This window comes from Orcinus orca, chromosome 6, assembly GCF_937001465.1.
Source record: "Orcinus orca chromosome 6, mOrcOrc1.1, whole genome shotgun sequence".
NCBI lineage: Eukaryota > Metazoa > Chordata > Mammalia > Artiodactyla > Delphinidae > Orcinus > Orcinus orca.
In genome coordinates, this window is record NC_064564.1 from 111,828,320 (window position 1) to 111,843,798 (window position 15,479).

Here is a 15,479-nt window from a genome sequence, read left to right on the forward strand (position 1 = left end):
CGCCTGGAATTCCGCGGCCCGCTGCGCCCCGCCCGGGACCCCGCAGCGCCGCCCGCGCCCCCCCGCAGCCGCGGAGCCGCCCCTGCACCCCCCAACCCCCTCCCCCGCCCGCCGCCGCCGCCGCCGCCGCCGCCGCCGCCGCCGCCGTCTCCTCCCCGCGGCTCCGTCTGCTGCCGCCGCCGCTGCAGCCCGGCTCCGGGGCTGACAAGCAGGTGACAGAGGAGCCGGCGCGCGTGGCTACGAGTGCTCGGGAGAGCGCGGCGCGGACTGCAGCCGCCCCGGCCCTCCCGCACGACGCCGGGGCCCGGGGCCAGCGCGTCGCCGCTCCGCGCTCGCCGGGGCAGCTGGCGGCCCCAGCCGCAGCCCCCAACCCGCGGGGGCCGCGCCTCCCCGGCTCCCGGGCCGCGGCGGCGGCGGCGAGCCGGCAGGCGGGCGGGCGGGTGAGCACCCTGGCCGGCGGGGCTCGCAGCGCGCCCCGCGTCCCATGGATATAGCAACAGGTCCCGAATCGCTGGAGAGGTGCTTCCCCCGCGGGCAGACGGACTGCGCTAAGATGTTGGACGGCATCAAGATGGAGGAGCACGCCCTGCGCCCCGGGCCCGCCACTCTAGGGGTGCTGCTGGGTGAGTGCGGGGTCGGAACGCCCGAGTGGTCACGGGCAGGGGACAGGGGTCTCGTTCCGAGGTGGACACAGGGTTCCAGGCCAACGGATAAAGACAGTGGTTTGCAGAACATGGGGGCGTGGGGGACACAGAGAGAAAACTCCTGGAGTGATCACCAGAGGGGCAACAGGCAGGCACGCCTAGACAGGCATCCTGAGGGGACAGAGGTATGCAGGGACACCACCTAGGAGGAGCGAGGACAGGACAGCTCCAGCCGCCACCCCCCATCCTCACCGGGCCTCAGTTCCAGAGCTGCCACTCCGGGCAAGAGGTAGGAGGCGGGTGGCAGGGGTGATGGAGGACTCAAGTAGTCAGTCACCTTGGCAAGCTTGAGAGTGGTGCCAGGTCACCTGGGAAGAGGGAGTCTCTAAGAGGGAAATGTTCCCTGGGTCAGCTAAACCACAGATTTTGGGGAGATGAGAGAGAGAAGACAACGAACGCCACCGCGGGGCGTGTCAGCCAGCGGGCGCCTAAGCCTCACCTCTCCTGTCTCGGTCCCAGCCGGCTGCCCCGCGCCGTGCTCGTTCTCATATATATTATCACCAAGCGCTCGATCTCCGGAGAAAGGGAGCGCGCAGCGCCGAGCCGAGGCTCCAGGCCCGCGGCCTCTCCGCGGCGGAGTCCGCTGACTGGGACGAACTAGCTGAGGCTGCCCGGTCCCTGGCGCGGCGGCCGGGGAAGCGCAGGCGGCGGACGGCGGTACCGGGCTGCCCTCGCCTTTGGGGCCGGAGCTGCGGGCACCGCGCGATCGGGACGCTGGGCCGGGCTGGTCGGCGCTGACGGCCCGTCTCTCGCCCTGTGCGCTGCAGGCTCCGACTGCCCGCATCCCGCCGTCTGCGAGGGCTGCCAGCGGCCCATCTCCGACCGCTTCCTGATGCGAGTCAACGAGTCGTCCTGGCACGAGGAGTGTTTGCAGTGCGCGGCGTGTCAGCAAGCCCTCACCACCAGCTGCTACTTCCGGGATCGGAAACTGTACTGCAAACAAGACTACCAACAGTAAGCGCCTCTCGTCCTTCTCCTTTCCCGCAGCCGCACGGCACTCCAGCCCGGCCGCCCCCCTGCCATGTCGGGCCCGCGTCCGCCCTGCCGCCGGCCCTGCGCGCCGCTGGGCCCGTCAGCTCCGAGAACTCCGCGGGTTGCGCGTCTCCCGGCAGGGCAGAGCCGTCCCAGCGCGTCCAGCACTGGTGGGGTAGCCAGGACCCTCCGGCAGCCCCCGTTGCCATCCTTTGTCCGGGAAACCTGCGCTGGGCCGCTCAGTCGGGGTGCGGGACAAGGCCCTGGGCCGACGAGGGGGTACGATGCTGCAGTCGTGGGACAGGGGCTGGCTTCACTGAGGCCTGCATTGGGGACCGAGAATTGATTTTTCAAACGAAAGCAGTGCTTTAGGGAGCCGGGCACTGGCGGTGTGCTTCCCCAGCCCAAAGGCAGGGTTTGTGTTGGTTTGGGATTCTTGAAGCAAGGAGGTGGAATGGCAGGGTGCTGAAGTGCCCAAGCAGCCAGGGATGCCCCCTTCCTGCCAGGCTTCCTGCTGCACTTTCAGTCCCTGATGGAGAGAAAAGGGTGTGCATTCTCCCCAAACCGTTCCATGCGGGAATTTTGCTCGTATAATTGTTGGCTGGAGAAGCTGTCTAGGAAGAGGACCTTAAGAGGTGGGAAACCACAACCTGGGTTCCCCATGGGGTGAGGAACTGGCCAAGTCAACCTTCCCCAGCAGCCCTTCTTTCTTGCCATGTGTATGTGTTGGGGCAGGATGGCTTGCTCCGCCCTGGCGGAGCCCAAGCCTCAGCGTTGAGGCCAGAAACTGGGCTGAGCCCTACCTACTGACTTTTGCGTTTAGCTGAGACTGTGGGTTTGTCTGGCAGGGGGCTCCTGGCAGACTGTGGGTTTGTCTGGCAGGGGGCTCCTGGCAGATAAGAGTAGATCCAGGTTTTGGTTTTTTCCTTTTTCTTTTGACCCTCTGAGTTTTGTGCCTGACAGTGTGATTAAGAGGGAGGCAGAGAGGAGCAACACGAGGAAGAGGGGTGTGGGGATGCCCAGGGCAGCAATTTGGAGACAAGCGGGTGCCTGTGAGAACTTTCTAGCGAAGCCCAGAAAACCGTTTCAGATGGGGCTGTAGGGTGGGTAGGCTGCTCGAGTGGTTTGGGCCTCAGAGGGGGGCTGTGTGTGCCCAAGCCTCTGGGAAAAGGCTGGGCTGCCAGTGCTTGGTAGTTAAGTGCAGCCTACCTGCTCTGCCCAGGGACTGTCCCTAAATCCAGGCCCTGATGGGAAGTGGAGCAGCTTGGCCGAGACCTGGAAATAGGTGGGACTGCAGGCCAGAGCCCTTGAGAGGGCGTCGGGTTCTACTTCAGAAGTCTCCGTGTGCGCCCTACGCTAGCACCTATTCTGACGGTGCTCCCCTGCTCTGGGGGCTCAGCAGGAGCTGCTTTTTCTGCCTTGTACTTCCTGCCAGCTGGGGGGCAGTGAGAGCAGGAACTGGGACCCTGTTCAGAGTCAGCTCTTCTGTGGTCCCAGAGACCTCCCCTTCTGGACCACCCCAGGTTAGGCACACTGCCACTGATCGTGTTTGTGCTGTGCCCCGGACTGATATGATTCTACTTCCAGGAGAAAGTGAGGCCACCGGTCAGCTCTGCCACAGGCAGGCGTACAGCAGCGTAAAGTGATGAAAGTAGTTTGGGGTAGATGTGATTGGAGGCTTGGGGCTGGCCCCTCAGCAGGGCTCACCGGCCTTAAGTCCACACACATCCTGCTGTCCTGCACCCCTCGCCTTGCTCTGTTTGCCTGACCCCGAGCGCGGTTGTGGCAGTGCCACTCCCCGCACAGCTCAGCCTGGATCACTTAACACGTGCGGGCTGGAGGCCCAGAAAACTGGAAATGGGCCTCCGAGTCATTTGTGCAAATTTTTGAAAAAAATTTTTTTTTACATTTTGTAAAGACTCTTTCCAGCCTCTTGTACATATCTGCTCACTCTCTCCTCCCCACCCCTCAGTCATTTACAGAGCTTTTCCTTAAAACAAGGAGAGGATGCCCCCTGGTTCTTCAGAGCACAGAATTGTAAAGTCACAAATGTTGAGCTAGATGATCCCTTAAAGCTGAATGGCCAACTCCCTCATTTTACAAAACAATTAAACATTAAACAGCGATTGCTTTGCCGAAAATATGTTTGTTTAAAAAAGAAAAAAGGGCGCCTAAGAGCTTTCTCCCTCAGTGCAGTTAGGGGTGTGCTGGCGGGTGAATTTTGGTTCAGGGCGAATCTCCAGCTCGAGTCTAGGTCCCGAGGGCAGCAGGCGGGCATTATTCATGCCTCTCACGGTGCCTTCCTCTTTCGCGCCCCCCCCCCTTTCTTCCAATAATGCCAATTAGGTATCTGCACTAGGCTGGCCAGTTGGGGGCTGAAGGGGGATTGTTGTTATCAAGACAATTCTGGGGACAAATACCCAGTCGGATCTCGCATCAGCTTTTCTCTGGGAGAGCCAGCGCAGAGACGCAGGCGGGGGCTCACTGGGAAGCGATGTTCTTTGCACAGTAAAAATGTATTTCACGATTTATTTTTTTCTTTGAGGATCGCAGATGCATATTTATTGCATCTGTGCGTAAATGCTTTTCAGACGAGAATCCAGGCAAGTGGGCGCAGGAACGTGCCTTCTCAATTTTGTGGAGTCTGTGCGTCAGCGGTATTGGGAAATTAACACACACCCCCGCCATAACTTTTGAAAAATGTTTCTTCGTCTCGATAGGAGCTGCCGGGCTCGGTCCTTGGAAGGAGATTGCTATTTTTATTAAGCGCCTCTTCCTCCTTTCGATTTGTTTTAGAGATCCGGGACACAGACCCAGAGGCACAGCGTTATTTTATGCACCACGGGGTGATTAATTGACGTTTGGGTGCATTTAATAGCGTTTGATAAAATCCACCCGCACGTCCTGGACCTGCAAAGCGGAGCGCAGGCCACCACGGCATTTGTGCATTTTCACGCATAACTCGAAGTCTCCTTTTTCTCAGTACGTGTTTTTCGGGGGCTCCTTCAGGGGGAAAAAAAAATCATCGGATAGTTCTCCTATGCCTGAGCCTCTGGCCCCTCGGCAGCCCGAGCTCCTTCTCGGACAGAAAACCCGGTTAGAAACCGGGAGGAAACGCGGCCTCCAAACGCAAAATCACGAACACCTCTCTCCGTCCTTCACCGGAGAACGCATTTTTAAAAAATGACAACATAAATCCCTCTCCTCAATTTTTTTTCTTTGCCGCTTGGCCAAATAGAATTATGTAACTCTCTTTTCCTGCCGTCTGTCGCTTGTCTGGAAAGGGTTTCTATCTTTCTATCCCGAGGAGGTGGCGAATTCCGGGAGGAGGCTCCGGAAGGGGGGAGGGTCGGTGGAGAGTCCAAAAATCTGTCACAAAATGGAGCCTAATCGCTTGTAAGACAGCTCCCAGGTCTGACGACCCGAGCCTCGTCGGTGTGCGAGCCGGAGCCTGCGTGCGCCCTGCGCCTACCTCGGCGTCCCGGGCTGGCGGTGCGCTTCTGCCACCGGGCCTTCCCGGGCGGCCTCGCCTCTCTGCCGCCGAGCCCGCGCCGGTCCCCTGGGCCTCGCCTGCCCAGGTAGGATGCGCCCACTGCAGCAGGAGTGGGGCAGCGAAGCTTTGATTGAGTTTCACAAAAAGCCGTCTGAGTCCTGGGGTGATTTTTTTTTTTCTTCTTTTAAATTTACCCCAGCTGGCTGCGGCTCCAGTGGCCCAACCAGCTCTTCCCAGCACATTCCTTTCCTGGGAAGTGTTTACACCGGGAAAGGCCTTCCTGGGAGGCTCACCTCTCCTCAGAGCGGCGGGTGTGGCGCACGGGTAGAGCAAAGTCAGGCCCCAGCCTTTTCTGCCTACTGCTTCTTCCAGTTTGGGAGACCTCCCTTAGGCCCTGCTGTAGGGTGCCAGTTACCAGCAGCATCCCCTCCACCAGTGGGTACCCCAGCTGGCATGGCCCCCATCAGACCAATTCGGAGCTGCAGACACCCCTGCCCACAGTCTGGGCCAGAGGGCCTGTCCTGGAAGTGGATGTTCTTGGAAGGAAGAGCCAGCGCTTTCCCTTATTAAAAGGCCTCTGTAGCGCTCTTCCTGGAGATCTAAGGGCTGAAAGGCTCACTCTGCCAGCCCAAGTCTGGGGACCCTCTGGCTCCTGGGAGGGCACCTCTGCATTTAACCCTAGCACCTTGGCTGTAGGCGGAAAGGTAACCAAAGGCCTTCCTGAGGTTGCAGTTCTCCGCTGCTGAACAGAGACATTATTCACAGCTGACTCCCGGCTCACCCTGTATTCCCTAGGCTCTGGGCTGGTATAGCCTAATTTGTTTGCTGGGTTTTTCTCGAGTGGGGGAAGCAGGCTGTGAGGATCTCCTCTGGGGTATGTGATTGGTGACCCTCAGCTCCCTCCTGTCTGCCCATTGGAGCCAGGCTTAGGACCACAGAGCCTTGACACCTACCTGAGCCTCTTCTGTAAAATGGGGGACATAGCCACCCGGGGGAAAGTATTCTTATAAGGATTGGAGATAACATGCCCGAAAGGACCTGGCATCTTGCCTGGCATGTTGTTAATACTCTGGAAATTATTGTTGTTACTTTATCACCATCAGCGGGGCAAGGAATGCCTTGTCTCCAAGGCCACACACCAAACTGCCCATGGGTTCCCTGCCAAAGAGAGGGGCAGCTGGCATGCTAGGCTTGTCATAAGCCTCTGTGCAGGGAAGATGAGGGATACCCTGGGAAAATCATTCCCTTTTCCTGAGTGGGACAGTGTGAGACAGACCTGGGTTCACAGCCCAGCACTCAGTAGCTGTGTGATCTTAGTCAAGTGGCTGCCCATCTCTGAGCCCCATGTTCTCCATCAGCAAAGTGGGGGTGATGATATTTCTCAGGGTGGTTGTGAGGATTACACGAGGTACCTGGGTGGGGGTGGGGAGGTTTCAGTAAATGTTTCACACTTCATGGGATCCAGTATCCTCTCCTGCACTTCGAGAGAGGCAGAAAAGCTTCTGATTACATGAGTGAAAACAAATGCCCACTGTGCATTTGCAGGAAGGGCAGGCAGCAGGGTGGGCCTGGTGTGCTGACCTGTTTCTCCTTGGGGGTTGGAGGTTGGACTAAAGCAAAGATCCTTCCACTGGGGAACAATTGGAATCTACCTGGTCTGCATGTAACTTGGAAAAGCACACAATAGTATAATTTAATATTTGGAAAACTGTTCATGCTCATTTGTTTTTGTGACTCAAATGACAGAAAATAAAGCTCAACCGACATCTCCGAGGCTGCAGGGGAGAGTCAGAAGAGGGGGTGTGTGAGGGAGAGATCCAAGGATTTGTATGTTTTTCAGGTGAGAGACACCAGCCTGGGCAGTCAGGAGGCTCCTCCAGCCCAAGGAGGTATTTTTGGTCCATGAAAGCTGGCAGTGCTTCCCCAAGGAACTTCCTCTACCCTGCAGCTGTGAGGTTTTTAAAACAGAAAAGGGAAAACACACACACTCACAACCACCCAGTCCTACTTTGGCATTAGTTAGGCGGAGAGACGGAGGATACTCTCAATGACGTGAGTTATAACTTCCAATTTGTTGGACGCCACAGTCAGGCCCCAGCTTCAGGGGAGGGAAGAAGAGAGGGGTGGTCCACTCATCCAGGGAGCTCCTGTGAGCTGTCATTCAGTTGAGGGTGCAGGAGGACCCAAGGCCCTTGGCTCTCTGGCTGACCCAGCCCTCTCCAACCCCCAGATTCTGTGCTGATGGCAGCAGAGAGCAAAACCAAAATTATATACATTTATTGCCACTGCAGTCAGAAGTGGGGAGGCGGTGGTATTGAGGGGAAGGCAAGGCTGAAAACCATATTTGAAAAAGTTGATTCACGAAGGCAGAGGAAGCGAAGTGGCAGACGTTTGCCATTTCATCAACCGGCTGGTGTTCTCCATTCATGTCATAAATGTCTCCTGTCATTTGAAGCCAAAAGCAACATGATTTGGTTCCCCGGTGGCCTATAGAGTTTTTCTCCTTTTTTTTTTTCTCTTTTTGTGTGTGCAGTAAATGTTTATTTGTTAATAATATACTTTAAACAGCCTAGCCTTGACCTCAAGTCGCCTGAAGCATCCATCTTCTCTCAGAAAAATCTTTCAAAGTTTGTGTAATTTTCGGGGGGAAGGTGTAACTGACAGGGCCGTGAAGGGCCAGTGTTTGCTTTAACTACTGCAGTGTTGGCAGTGGAGGGGTATAAGGGGCCACTGTGCTCCGAATGGCAACTTTCTTGAGTTTCAGGCCTGGCTGACAGCACTTCCTCGCTGCCCTTTACCTTTCCCCGGCCTGATCAGTACAAATAAATTCCTGCGTGGGCCCTTCCTTTGTTATTTCTGGGGCAATGTTGTATCCATTTCTTTTTTGTTGTTTTAATATTTATTTATTTATTTGGTTGCACCGGGTCTTAGTTGTGGCATGCATGTGGTATCTAGTTCCCCGGCCAGGGATCGAACCCAGGCCCCCTGCATTGGGAGCATGGAGTCTTAACCACTGTGCCACCAGGGAAGTCCCTGTATCCATTTCTGTTCAGCTTCTTGACGGGCAGCTGCTGGACCTGCCTGGTGGACCCCGGAGCGCTGAAGGGAGGTGGGGGAGTATAGGGGTCTGGGGGGAGGGGGCTTTGTCCCAATTGGGAGCCAGGCCCAGACCTGGACCAAGTGCGCCGGCTGATGGCGGAGCACCTGGCTGGCCTGGCACTTGGTGAACTGGGGGGGGGAAACCCGGTTCCTGGAATCTGGTTCCAGAAGAAACAAAGATGTTTGCTGCTTCCTAGCCGGCCGTGCTGTAAGAGGTTTCCTCGGGAACTGTGAGCTGGTTGCCAGCGGGGGAGGGTCCTGTAGGCTGCCCAGAGCATCAGAGGTGCCCACCAGGGCTGACAGGAGTCAGGAGACCACCGAGCAGCTGGCTAGGTGCAGGAAGATGAGGGAGCGTGCTGGAACACCGTGCTGCCAGAGGTGCCTCCCCACCCCCAGGTGCCTCTGCCGGTGCTGCAGCAGCGACGATGGTGAGAGGGGAGGAGCTGGGTGTGACTGCTGTTCCCCCCTCCCGCCTCCTGCTATCCTCCAAGACTCAGTGACTGTCGTCACGTGACTCCTGAATTGCCATAGTTGCTGGGCTGGCTGGGTGTGGGCACCCGCCCAGGCCTGGAGTTGCCCGAGCCTGTGGAGATGGAGAGGACCACGGTGCTCTGGGGCCACCTCCTCTAAAAGGAGGGCCCTCTGAGCGGGGCACATTTTCTCAAAGGAAACAGCAAGATTGCAATTACAGATCTGGATTGAAAATGTCTCTGGCTCCCAGTGACACAGGCCAAGGGCATTTAGGGAAGCTGGTGCCTCTTCCCAAGCTTCAGTTTCTGTCTCTGTGTAACAGGGGTGATAATCCCAATCTCACAGGGCTGCTCAGAGCAAAGTGAAACCCAAAGATGCCAGGCTTCGTTCGGCATTCAGTCAATGTATGTTTCCTTCCTGCCTGCCTGGGAAGTAAGCTGGAGGCTCCCTGCCCGGCAGGAATGCATTGTCTGCCCTGAGTGGGAGGCCCAGAGAGTGGAGCCTCCTCAACAGGCCTCCTGGAGCAGCCTTGCCCACCCTCTCGCTCCTCACCCGGGTCTAGGCTGGTGTTTTTGAATTTTTTCCTTGCAAAAGGAATGGGGCAGGTCTGGCTGTCAGAAACTGGTCCTTGGAGGCGGGCAGCCAGCAGCCTGTGGATGGGCCCCCGTCACTCCTGAAGCACGTAAGTCCCCAATTTTCCCCAACAGATTCTTGAGCGTGGCCGGTGTAGATGTGAACGGGCAGAGCAGAGCCTCACTAAGCCCAGAGGGGCAAGCCACAGCAGTGCACCTAGAAGGAAAGGAATGGGTGTTTCTCCAGTGCCTGGATGTGCACTGACCTTTTTTGCTCTAGCTCCATGTGTAGGTGAGCAAACCCAGGCTGAGGGAGTTAAGTCACTTCCCTCAGATCCGAAGTTACTCCTGTAGCAGACTCTCCCCCCACCCGCAGCAGGTCTAACTGCCAAAGCGGATGGGAGCCACCCCCTTACTTCCGGAAGCCCCAGATTCCCACTTTGGACAGTCGTAGTGATTCTCCCTAGAGCACCCAGCGTGGAAGGGTGGGTGTGTGTGTGTGTGCAGGGGGTGGGGGGAATCACTGCCCTTTTCCCGCCGGAACGCCCCCAGTAAGGCCAGTCCTTGCCAGAGAAGGAAAAAGGTTAGAATAACTGCCTTTCTCCGGGTAGGGAGCTTCCTTCAGCGCCCCCCCCTCCGGCGCGCGGGCGGGAGGGCTCTCGGCGGTCTCCACCCGCGTTCTCCTCCAGGCCCACCTCTCGGAGGGTTCCTGCTCTTCGTTCTCCTTCACCCCCGAGTGGGGCAGCGCCGTGCACAGGCTCCTTGGCTCCCGGGCTCCTTGGTCGAGCCGCGGGCGCCAGCGGCGGTTGATGAATTTCGGTGTCACCAGGGGTTTAGCCCGGATTTGGGAACCGGGGGCTCTAATACGCGCACACGGTCCTGCCCTTTCTAAAGCGCAGCCCTTTCACCCAGCCGCTGATTTATGAAGGAATCCGATCCCGGGACGGGCTGGGCTGGAGCCGGGAGCCCGGGACCCCCGAGGCAGCCTTCGGGGCTCTTTGTCGTTGCGGGGGCCCTTGGCGGCTGCGGGTGTTCTCCTGGGCTGGACTCGGGGAGCTCTGCAGGGCGGGGCCTCCCGCGGCCCAGGAGTTCCCTCCGAGCCACTTAAACGCTCTGGAAGGGAGCAAGGCTGGCGGAGAGAGTTCGCATTTTCATTCGGAATTGAGCAAAGCCCTCGCCCCTCCCCAAGCCCTCCGATCGACCCCCTCGGGCAGGCCCCAAAGCGGCGAGATCGGGAGGTTTGTTTATCGAGGGAATAGAAAATTGAAAAAAAGAGTCTAAGACCTTTTTCCCGCCTGAGAAATGTGCAAAGTCCCTCAACTCCTGGAGGCGGCGAGGCGCCCGGAGACCCGAGTTCCCGGCGCGGACACTGGGGCCGACCCAGCCCCCTCCCTCCGGCGCCCCCGCCGCACCACGGCGGGAGGGCGGATTTTTTTTCAGATTCGGTTTGCAGGGGGGAAATGGGGTTGTATCAATCCACAAATATTTACTCTTAACAGACTTGTATCTGTGGAGATTTCGAACAAAGACAGTTTAGGGGGATTACAAAAACCCTAAACCCCGTTTTTCTCCCGGACTTGGTGCTTTAAATGCCAATTACAGGCGAGCCATATCCAACAGCAACGGGGGGGAGGCGAGCAGGGTCCGGGGAGGGAGTGGGGGGCGAGTCCAGCCATTAAATGTAACTTTTCATTATGAAAAGGATTTCGCCGGTTTTATCTTCTAATAAGATTATGTCACGAACACAAGTACCTAGGATGGTGCTGAGTGACAGGGCTCTGTCGTTTAATCAGAGGCTGCGCCGCTCAAACCGCGGGGCCCTTTGTCCGACGGAGTGAACGACGGAAACTTGCCGTCCTAATCCCCTTATTCATGTCAAGCAGAGAAAAGAAGCCGAGCACCTTACAACCGTGTCCCCTCCACCCCTTCCGAGGGCTCAGGGAGGAGGGGGGCTCTAACCCTGGCCCCCCCCCCGCCCCGTGCCTTTCATTTCCCATCGCGCTTGGGTTTCCCGGGCCGCCAGGCGTTGCACCAAAGGTGGGGGAAGGGATTGCTTTGGAGGAGCCTCAATTGTCAGCTTCTGGAAAATGGGGCAGAGGACTCAGGATACAGAGGATACAGGTTGGTGGGGTTTTTTGCCTCCACTGATGGAGAGCACAGGCCCCATCTGACCCCTTTTCCCAGGAGAAGTGGCACTGGGTAGTGCACACCCACCATCCCCATTAAAGCAGGATTGAGAAGCAGGGAGAGGTCGAATGGAGATGCCAGCCTGGGGTCCTCGGCGGGGCGGATTTCGTTGGATCCCTGGGACTGCTGTCGCCATGCTGGTACTCCTGCGAGTTGACCATTCCCGGCCGCTCGCTGGGCCCCTTTCTTCGAGGGCGAATTCCTTTGTTCAACCCCTGCAGAAACCTGCTTCTCTGCTGGGCCAGTGGCGCCTCTATTCTCGCCACTGCCGCCGCCGCCACCCCTGTCCCACAGTGTGCAGATCTTTACTGCGGCGCTCGGGCCGCCCAGATCCAGGCAGGTCTACCAACCAGGCCCTCAAGGTCGCCTCCCTGCCCGAGCCCTGGCTGCCAGCTCCGACGACTAGAACTCCAGCCCCACAGCGGGCGCCGCAGGCGCGCACCTTTGTTGCTGGCACTCGCCTCCGGGCACCGTGGGAAGACGCGGGTGTCGAGAAGCCGCCGCGCACGACTCCGGGTCGCTGCACAGGCTGAAAAAACCAAAAGCAAAACCAACACCCAGCAAATGAAACCCGCACACCCCCAGGGCTCCGCTACCCCCTCCAGAGGACCAGGCCGGCGACCTCCCGCCCGGCTTCTAGGATCTCAGACCCAAAGCCCCGGAGTCCACGGAGTTGGAGGGGGGACTTCGTAGGAATTTGTCTCTAATACACCCGACTCCTTGGCCTCCTTTTAAAGCTCTTAGGCTATGCTCCGGGGCAGCCTCCCGGGGACCCCAGTGCGCCCTGGGAGCGCTCCAGAGATGCCTGACTGCACGCAGTCTTCTCCCTCTCGAGCCCAGGCTCCGGGCGTGGGGAGGATCGGGCTGAAAGCAGGGTGTCACCTCGTAAAAGCGACAGGCAAGGGCTATTTTATGGGAAGGGAGAAGGGGCAGGAAGTGATGCTTCCCTCTCTGGCCACTCTGGGACAGAGAGCCCCAAGGAGGGAGCCCCATCTGGGCAGGGGACAACCAGGGGGACAGGGCAGGGTCAAAAACAGTCGGGTCTGAGGCTCTTAAGCAGGGCATGGGGACCCGCCGAAGCTGGGAAGGGGACCAACGGACCTGGGGATCCGGAGCTCACCTCCCGCCCGTGCTTTCCCGGAGCCCCCTCCGCAGTCCTGGGCTCAGCCAGCATCTCTGGCCCTTCCTTCCAGGCCGGGGGCAGGCGGGGGAGAGACTTTCTCCCTCGAAACACTTGATACCAACTTTGTTTTTTTGGCAAGAAAAATAAGCCTTGTTTGGAAAGGGGGGTTGGTGGTCGAGTGAAGGAGGGAAGGAGCGAGCAGGCGGCAGCAGAGCAAACTTTGCGGATTAGGTTTCAGCGCCTCCGCCCCACCCCCAGCCCCGCGGCGGTGATTTGTGTGCGGGGGTCTGTGACCCTGCGAGGCATCAAAAGGCCCGCGGGAACCGGCCGAGTTCAGAGGGACAGTGGGCAGAGGGGCGGCCTAAGACAACGCAGATGGTTCATATCAGCCGGGCCGGGCCAGCCTTGGGCTCGCAGCGTCTGCCCGCTAGCCTGGGCTCCTCGGCAGGGGAGAGGCCTGGGGTCTTACAGGGAGGCCAGGGCCTGAGCGGTAATAGGGGGCCAGACACGCAGCAGTCGATGGCCAGTGGGCCCCAGCTGAAAGAAGGCCAGGCGGCCAGTGACACAGTTCTTCCACCAGGCAGTCCTGACCCCATCCAGCTCAGGTGGAGCCTGACCTCCTGAGTAGCCTCGGAGAAGGGAGTGATCTTGAAAGGAGACCCTCCCGCCTCTTCCAAGAGGCCAGAATTTACCCCAACCCTGCCCTGCAGCAGCTGGGGCTCATCCAGGTCATAGTGCCCCTCCCCAAGGGACCATTAGAAGCCTTTTTCCTCTCCAGGAGGTGCCCTGTCTTCTGCCTGCCTGCTGTGATGGGTTTGGGAAACCTTCTTCTCTCTCTGACATTCATTCACTTATTCATTCATTCTACCACTAATGTAGAATGCCCTTCCTCTCTCTGCACCCTTAGCCCTTCTGCCTGGCCTGGGCTAACTCCTTCCTCCCTCCTAGCTCCAAGGGAAAGCTAAGACAGAGGCTCACTCCTACCTTGGCCCAGAGCCTTGCTCTGGGGGCAGGGCCCTGTTTGGTTGGGGTGGGAGAGGTGCTTACCCACACCAGCCTTGGCTCTGAGCCTGCTGCCTCCCATCCCCAGAGCTGGAGTCCTGCTGTGGATAGCAGCATGGCCCGGCTTCCCTGCCCTGGTCTCCAGGACCTGGCTTCTCCCTGTCCTCCAGGGACCTCGGAGGACCAGGGCCACACCCACCACGAGGACCTTGGGCTGGTTTAGAATGTCCCAGCTGAAGGCCTCTTCAAGATCCTTGTAGAAATGGGAAAAGTGGGGCCCAGGTGTAGCCAGCACTTGCCCCAAATCTTAGTTGTAACGGAACAGAAGCAGGAACCTCAGTCTGCCCTCTGCCAGGTTAGGAGTCTATGTGGCAACTCCACAATTTTCTAGAACCCTCTTGCAAACTCTGACTTTATCAGTGACCTAGTCTGTCCCCCTGGGCTGAGGTCACCGAGAGGGGAAGGTCCTATGATTCTGGTTCTTGAGAGGGGGTAACAGGCCTCCATGATGAAATGATTCTGCGAGCTTTCTGTATAGCATGTGGGTTTGGGAATTTTATCTTCTCAATTGGGACACTGAGGGACAAGAGCCAGGTGAGCACAGCGCCACATCCCACCACCTCTCCATCCTCTTAGTGTCAGGCTCCCAGACCCCCTGGGCTTGGCCCTTCTTCCCTACAGCAGGTCACAGGGAGGCCAGCAGCCTGGCCAGGGCCACAGAGGGCCACTGGGCTGCCAGGACCTCTCAGGGCTCCGTCTCCCAGGGTCCCTGCCTTGGGGGAGCAGCCGACTGGGTCATCTGTGCACAGAAGACACATCTGTCCTCCACATGTTGGAGGCCGAACAGAGGACATGTGGTTTGGGACGTGTTATCTTAATCATATTTATTAACCAATCCTGAAATTAAAAAAGAGTTTGATATTGTTACAATTCGGAAAAGATCCCCAAATCTACACCGCAACAGATCAGGAGAGACTGCCAGCGACAGGCGGGTTCCTTTCAGCTGGGAGCAGGACACAGCTCTGGAAGTTCTTTGAGTTGTTCTAGTGCGGTGGGATCTCTATGCTGTGAAGTAACACTTACCGCTTTCATTTTCCCAAGCAGAGATCTGAAGCAGAATTACCCGTCTTGACTGATAGTTGTTCTGTTGGAGTATGGTTCTAATCCTTATTAACATTCTCTAAAGTCAGGCATGAAATATGACTTTTGCACCACACTCTTTGGCATATGTTTTTCTTTTCCAGGATATTTTTCAGGCTATCTCCGAGCCTCACTGCTGTTCATTATTTTTGCCATAGGTCTAAAGTTGCCAGCCCCAGAGCCAGTCCCGCGCTGAGCACAGCCAAGGGGGGGGCGGGGAATGACACATCTCCCCTCACAACGCAAATTGCTTCTGATTATTGAGCTTTGAATGTTTTCTTCCATCATGTTTTTATTAAAAACTCCAGCATATTTACGCTCGATGGTGTCTTCAATTAGGTTGTTTTTTTTTTTTTTTAAAGCCGGGGGTTCCCCTTTCTATAGCAGCATGTAAAGAAAATAGTTGTTATGACCGCAAAATTACCGTCCAAGCCTGGTTCTAGTAAATCTGGCCCTGCTTTGACAAGCCCAGCAGGCTGGGAGCTTTTTTTCCTAAGTGTTCCAGCTGCTGGGGAAACAGACCAGGGAGGAAGCCCACAGAAGCATCTGTTCTGCAGGGTACTCGGAGCTCCTCTCAGGAGCTAACACTTCCCAAGTTTGTGAGCTGCAGAAGGGGGCCTGGCTGCAGGGGGCTTGCTGACGGGCAGGCCCAGCCCAGACAGCACACAATAGCGGCAGCAACAGTAATAACCACAGCTGATGCTTGTTGAGGGGTT

General features: G+C 57.7%; 1 protein-coding gene across 2 annotated transcripts in view; it reads left to right on the forward strand.

The window, feature by feature from the left end:
• Positions 1–139: 139 nt before the first annotated feature.
• Positions 140–15,479, forward strand: part of LMX1B (LIM homeobox transcription factor 1 beta) — an 83,915-nt gene continuing 68,575 nt past the window's right edge. For both annotated transcript variants that reach the window (XM_004269212.3, XM_004269213.3), the window contains exons 1-2: positions 140–623; positions 1,472–1,658. In XM_004269212.3, coding sequence (XP_004269260.1) covers positions 485–623; positions 1,472–1,658 — 326 coding nt within the window. In that variant the 5' untranslated portion in view covers positions 140–484. The remainder of the gene's footprint in view (positions 624–1,471; positions 1,659–15,479) is intronic.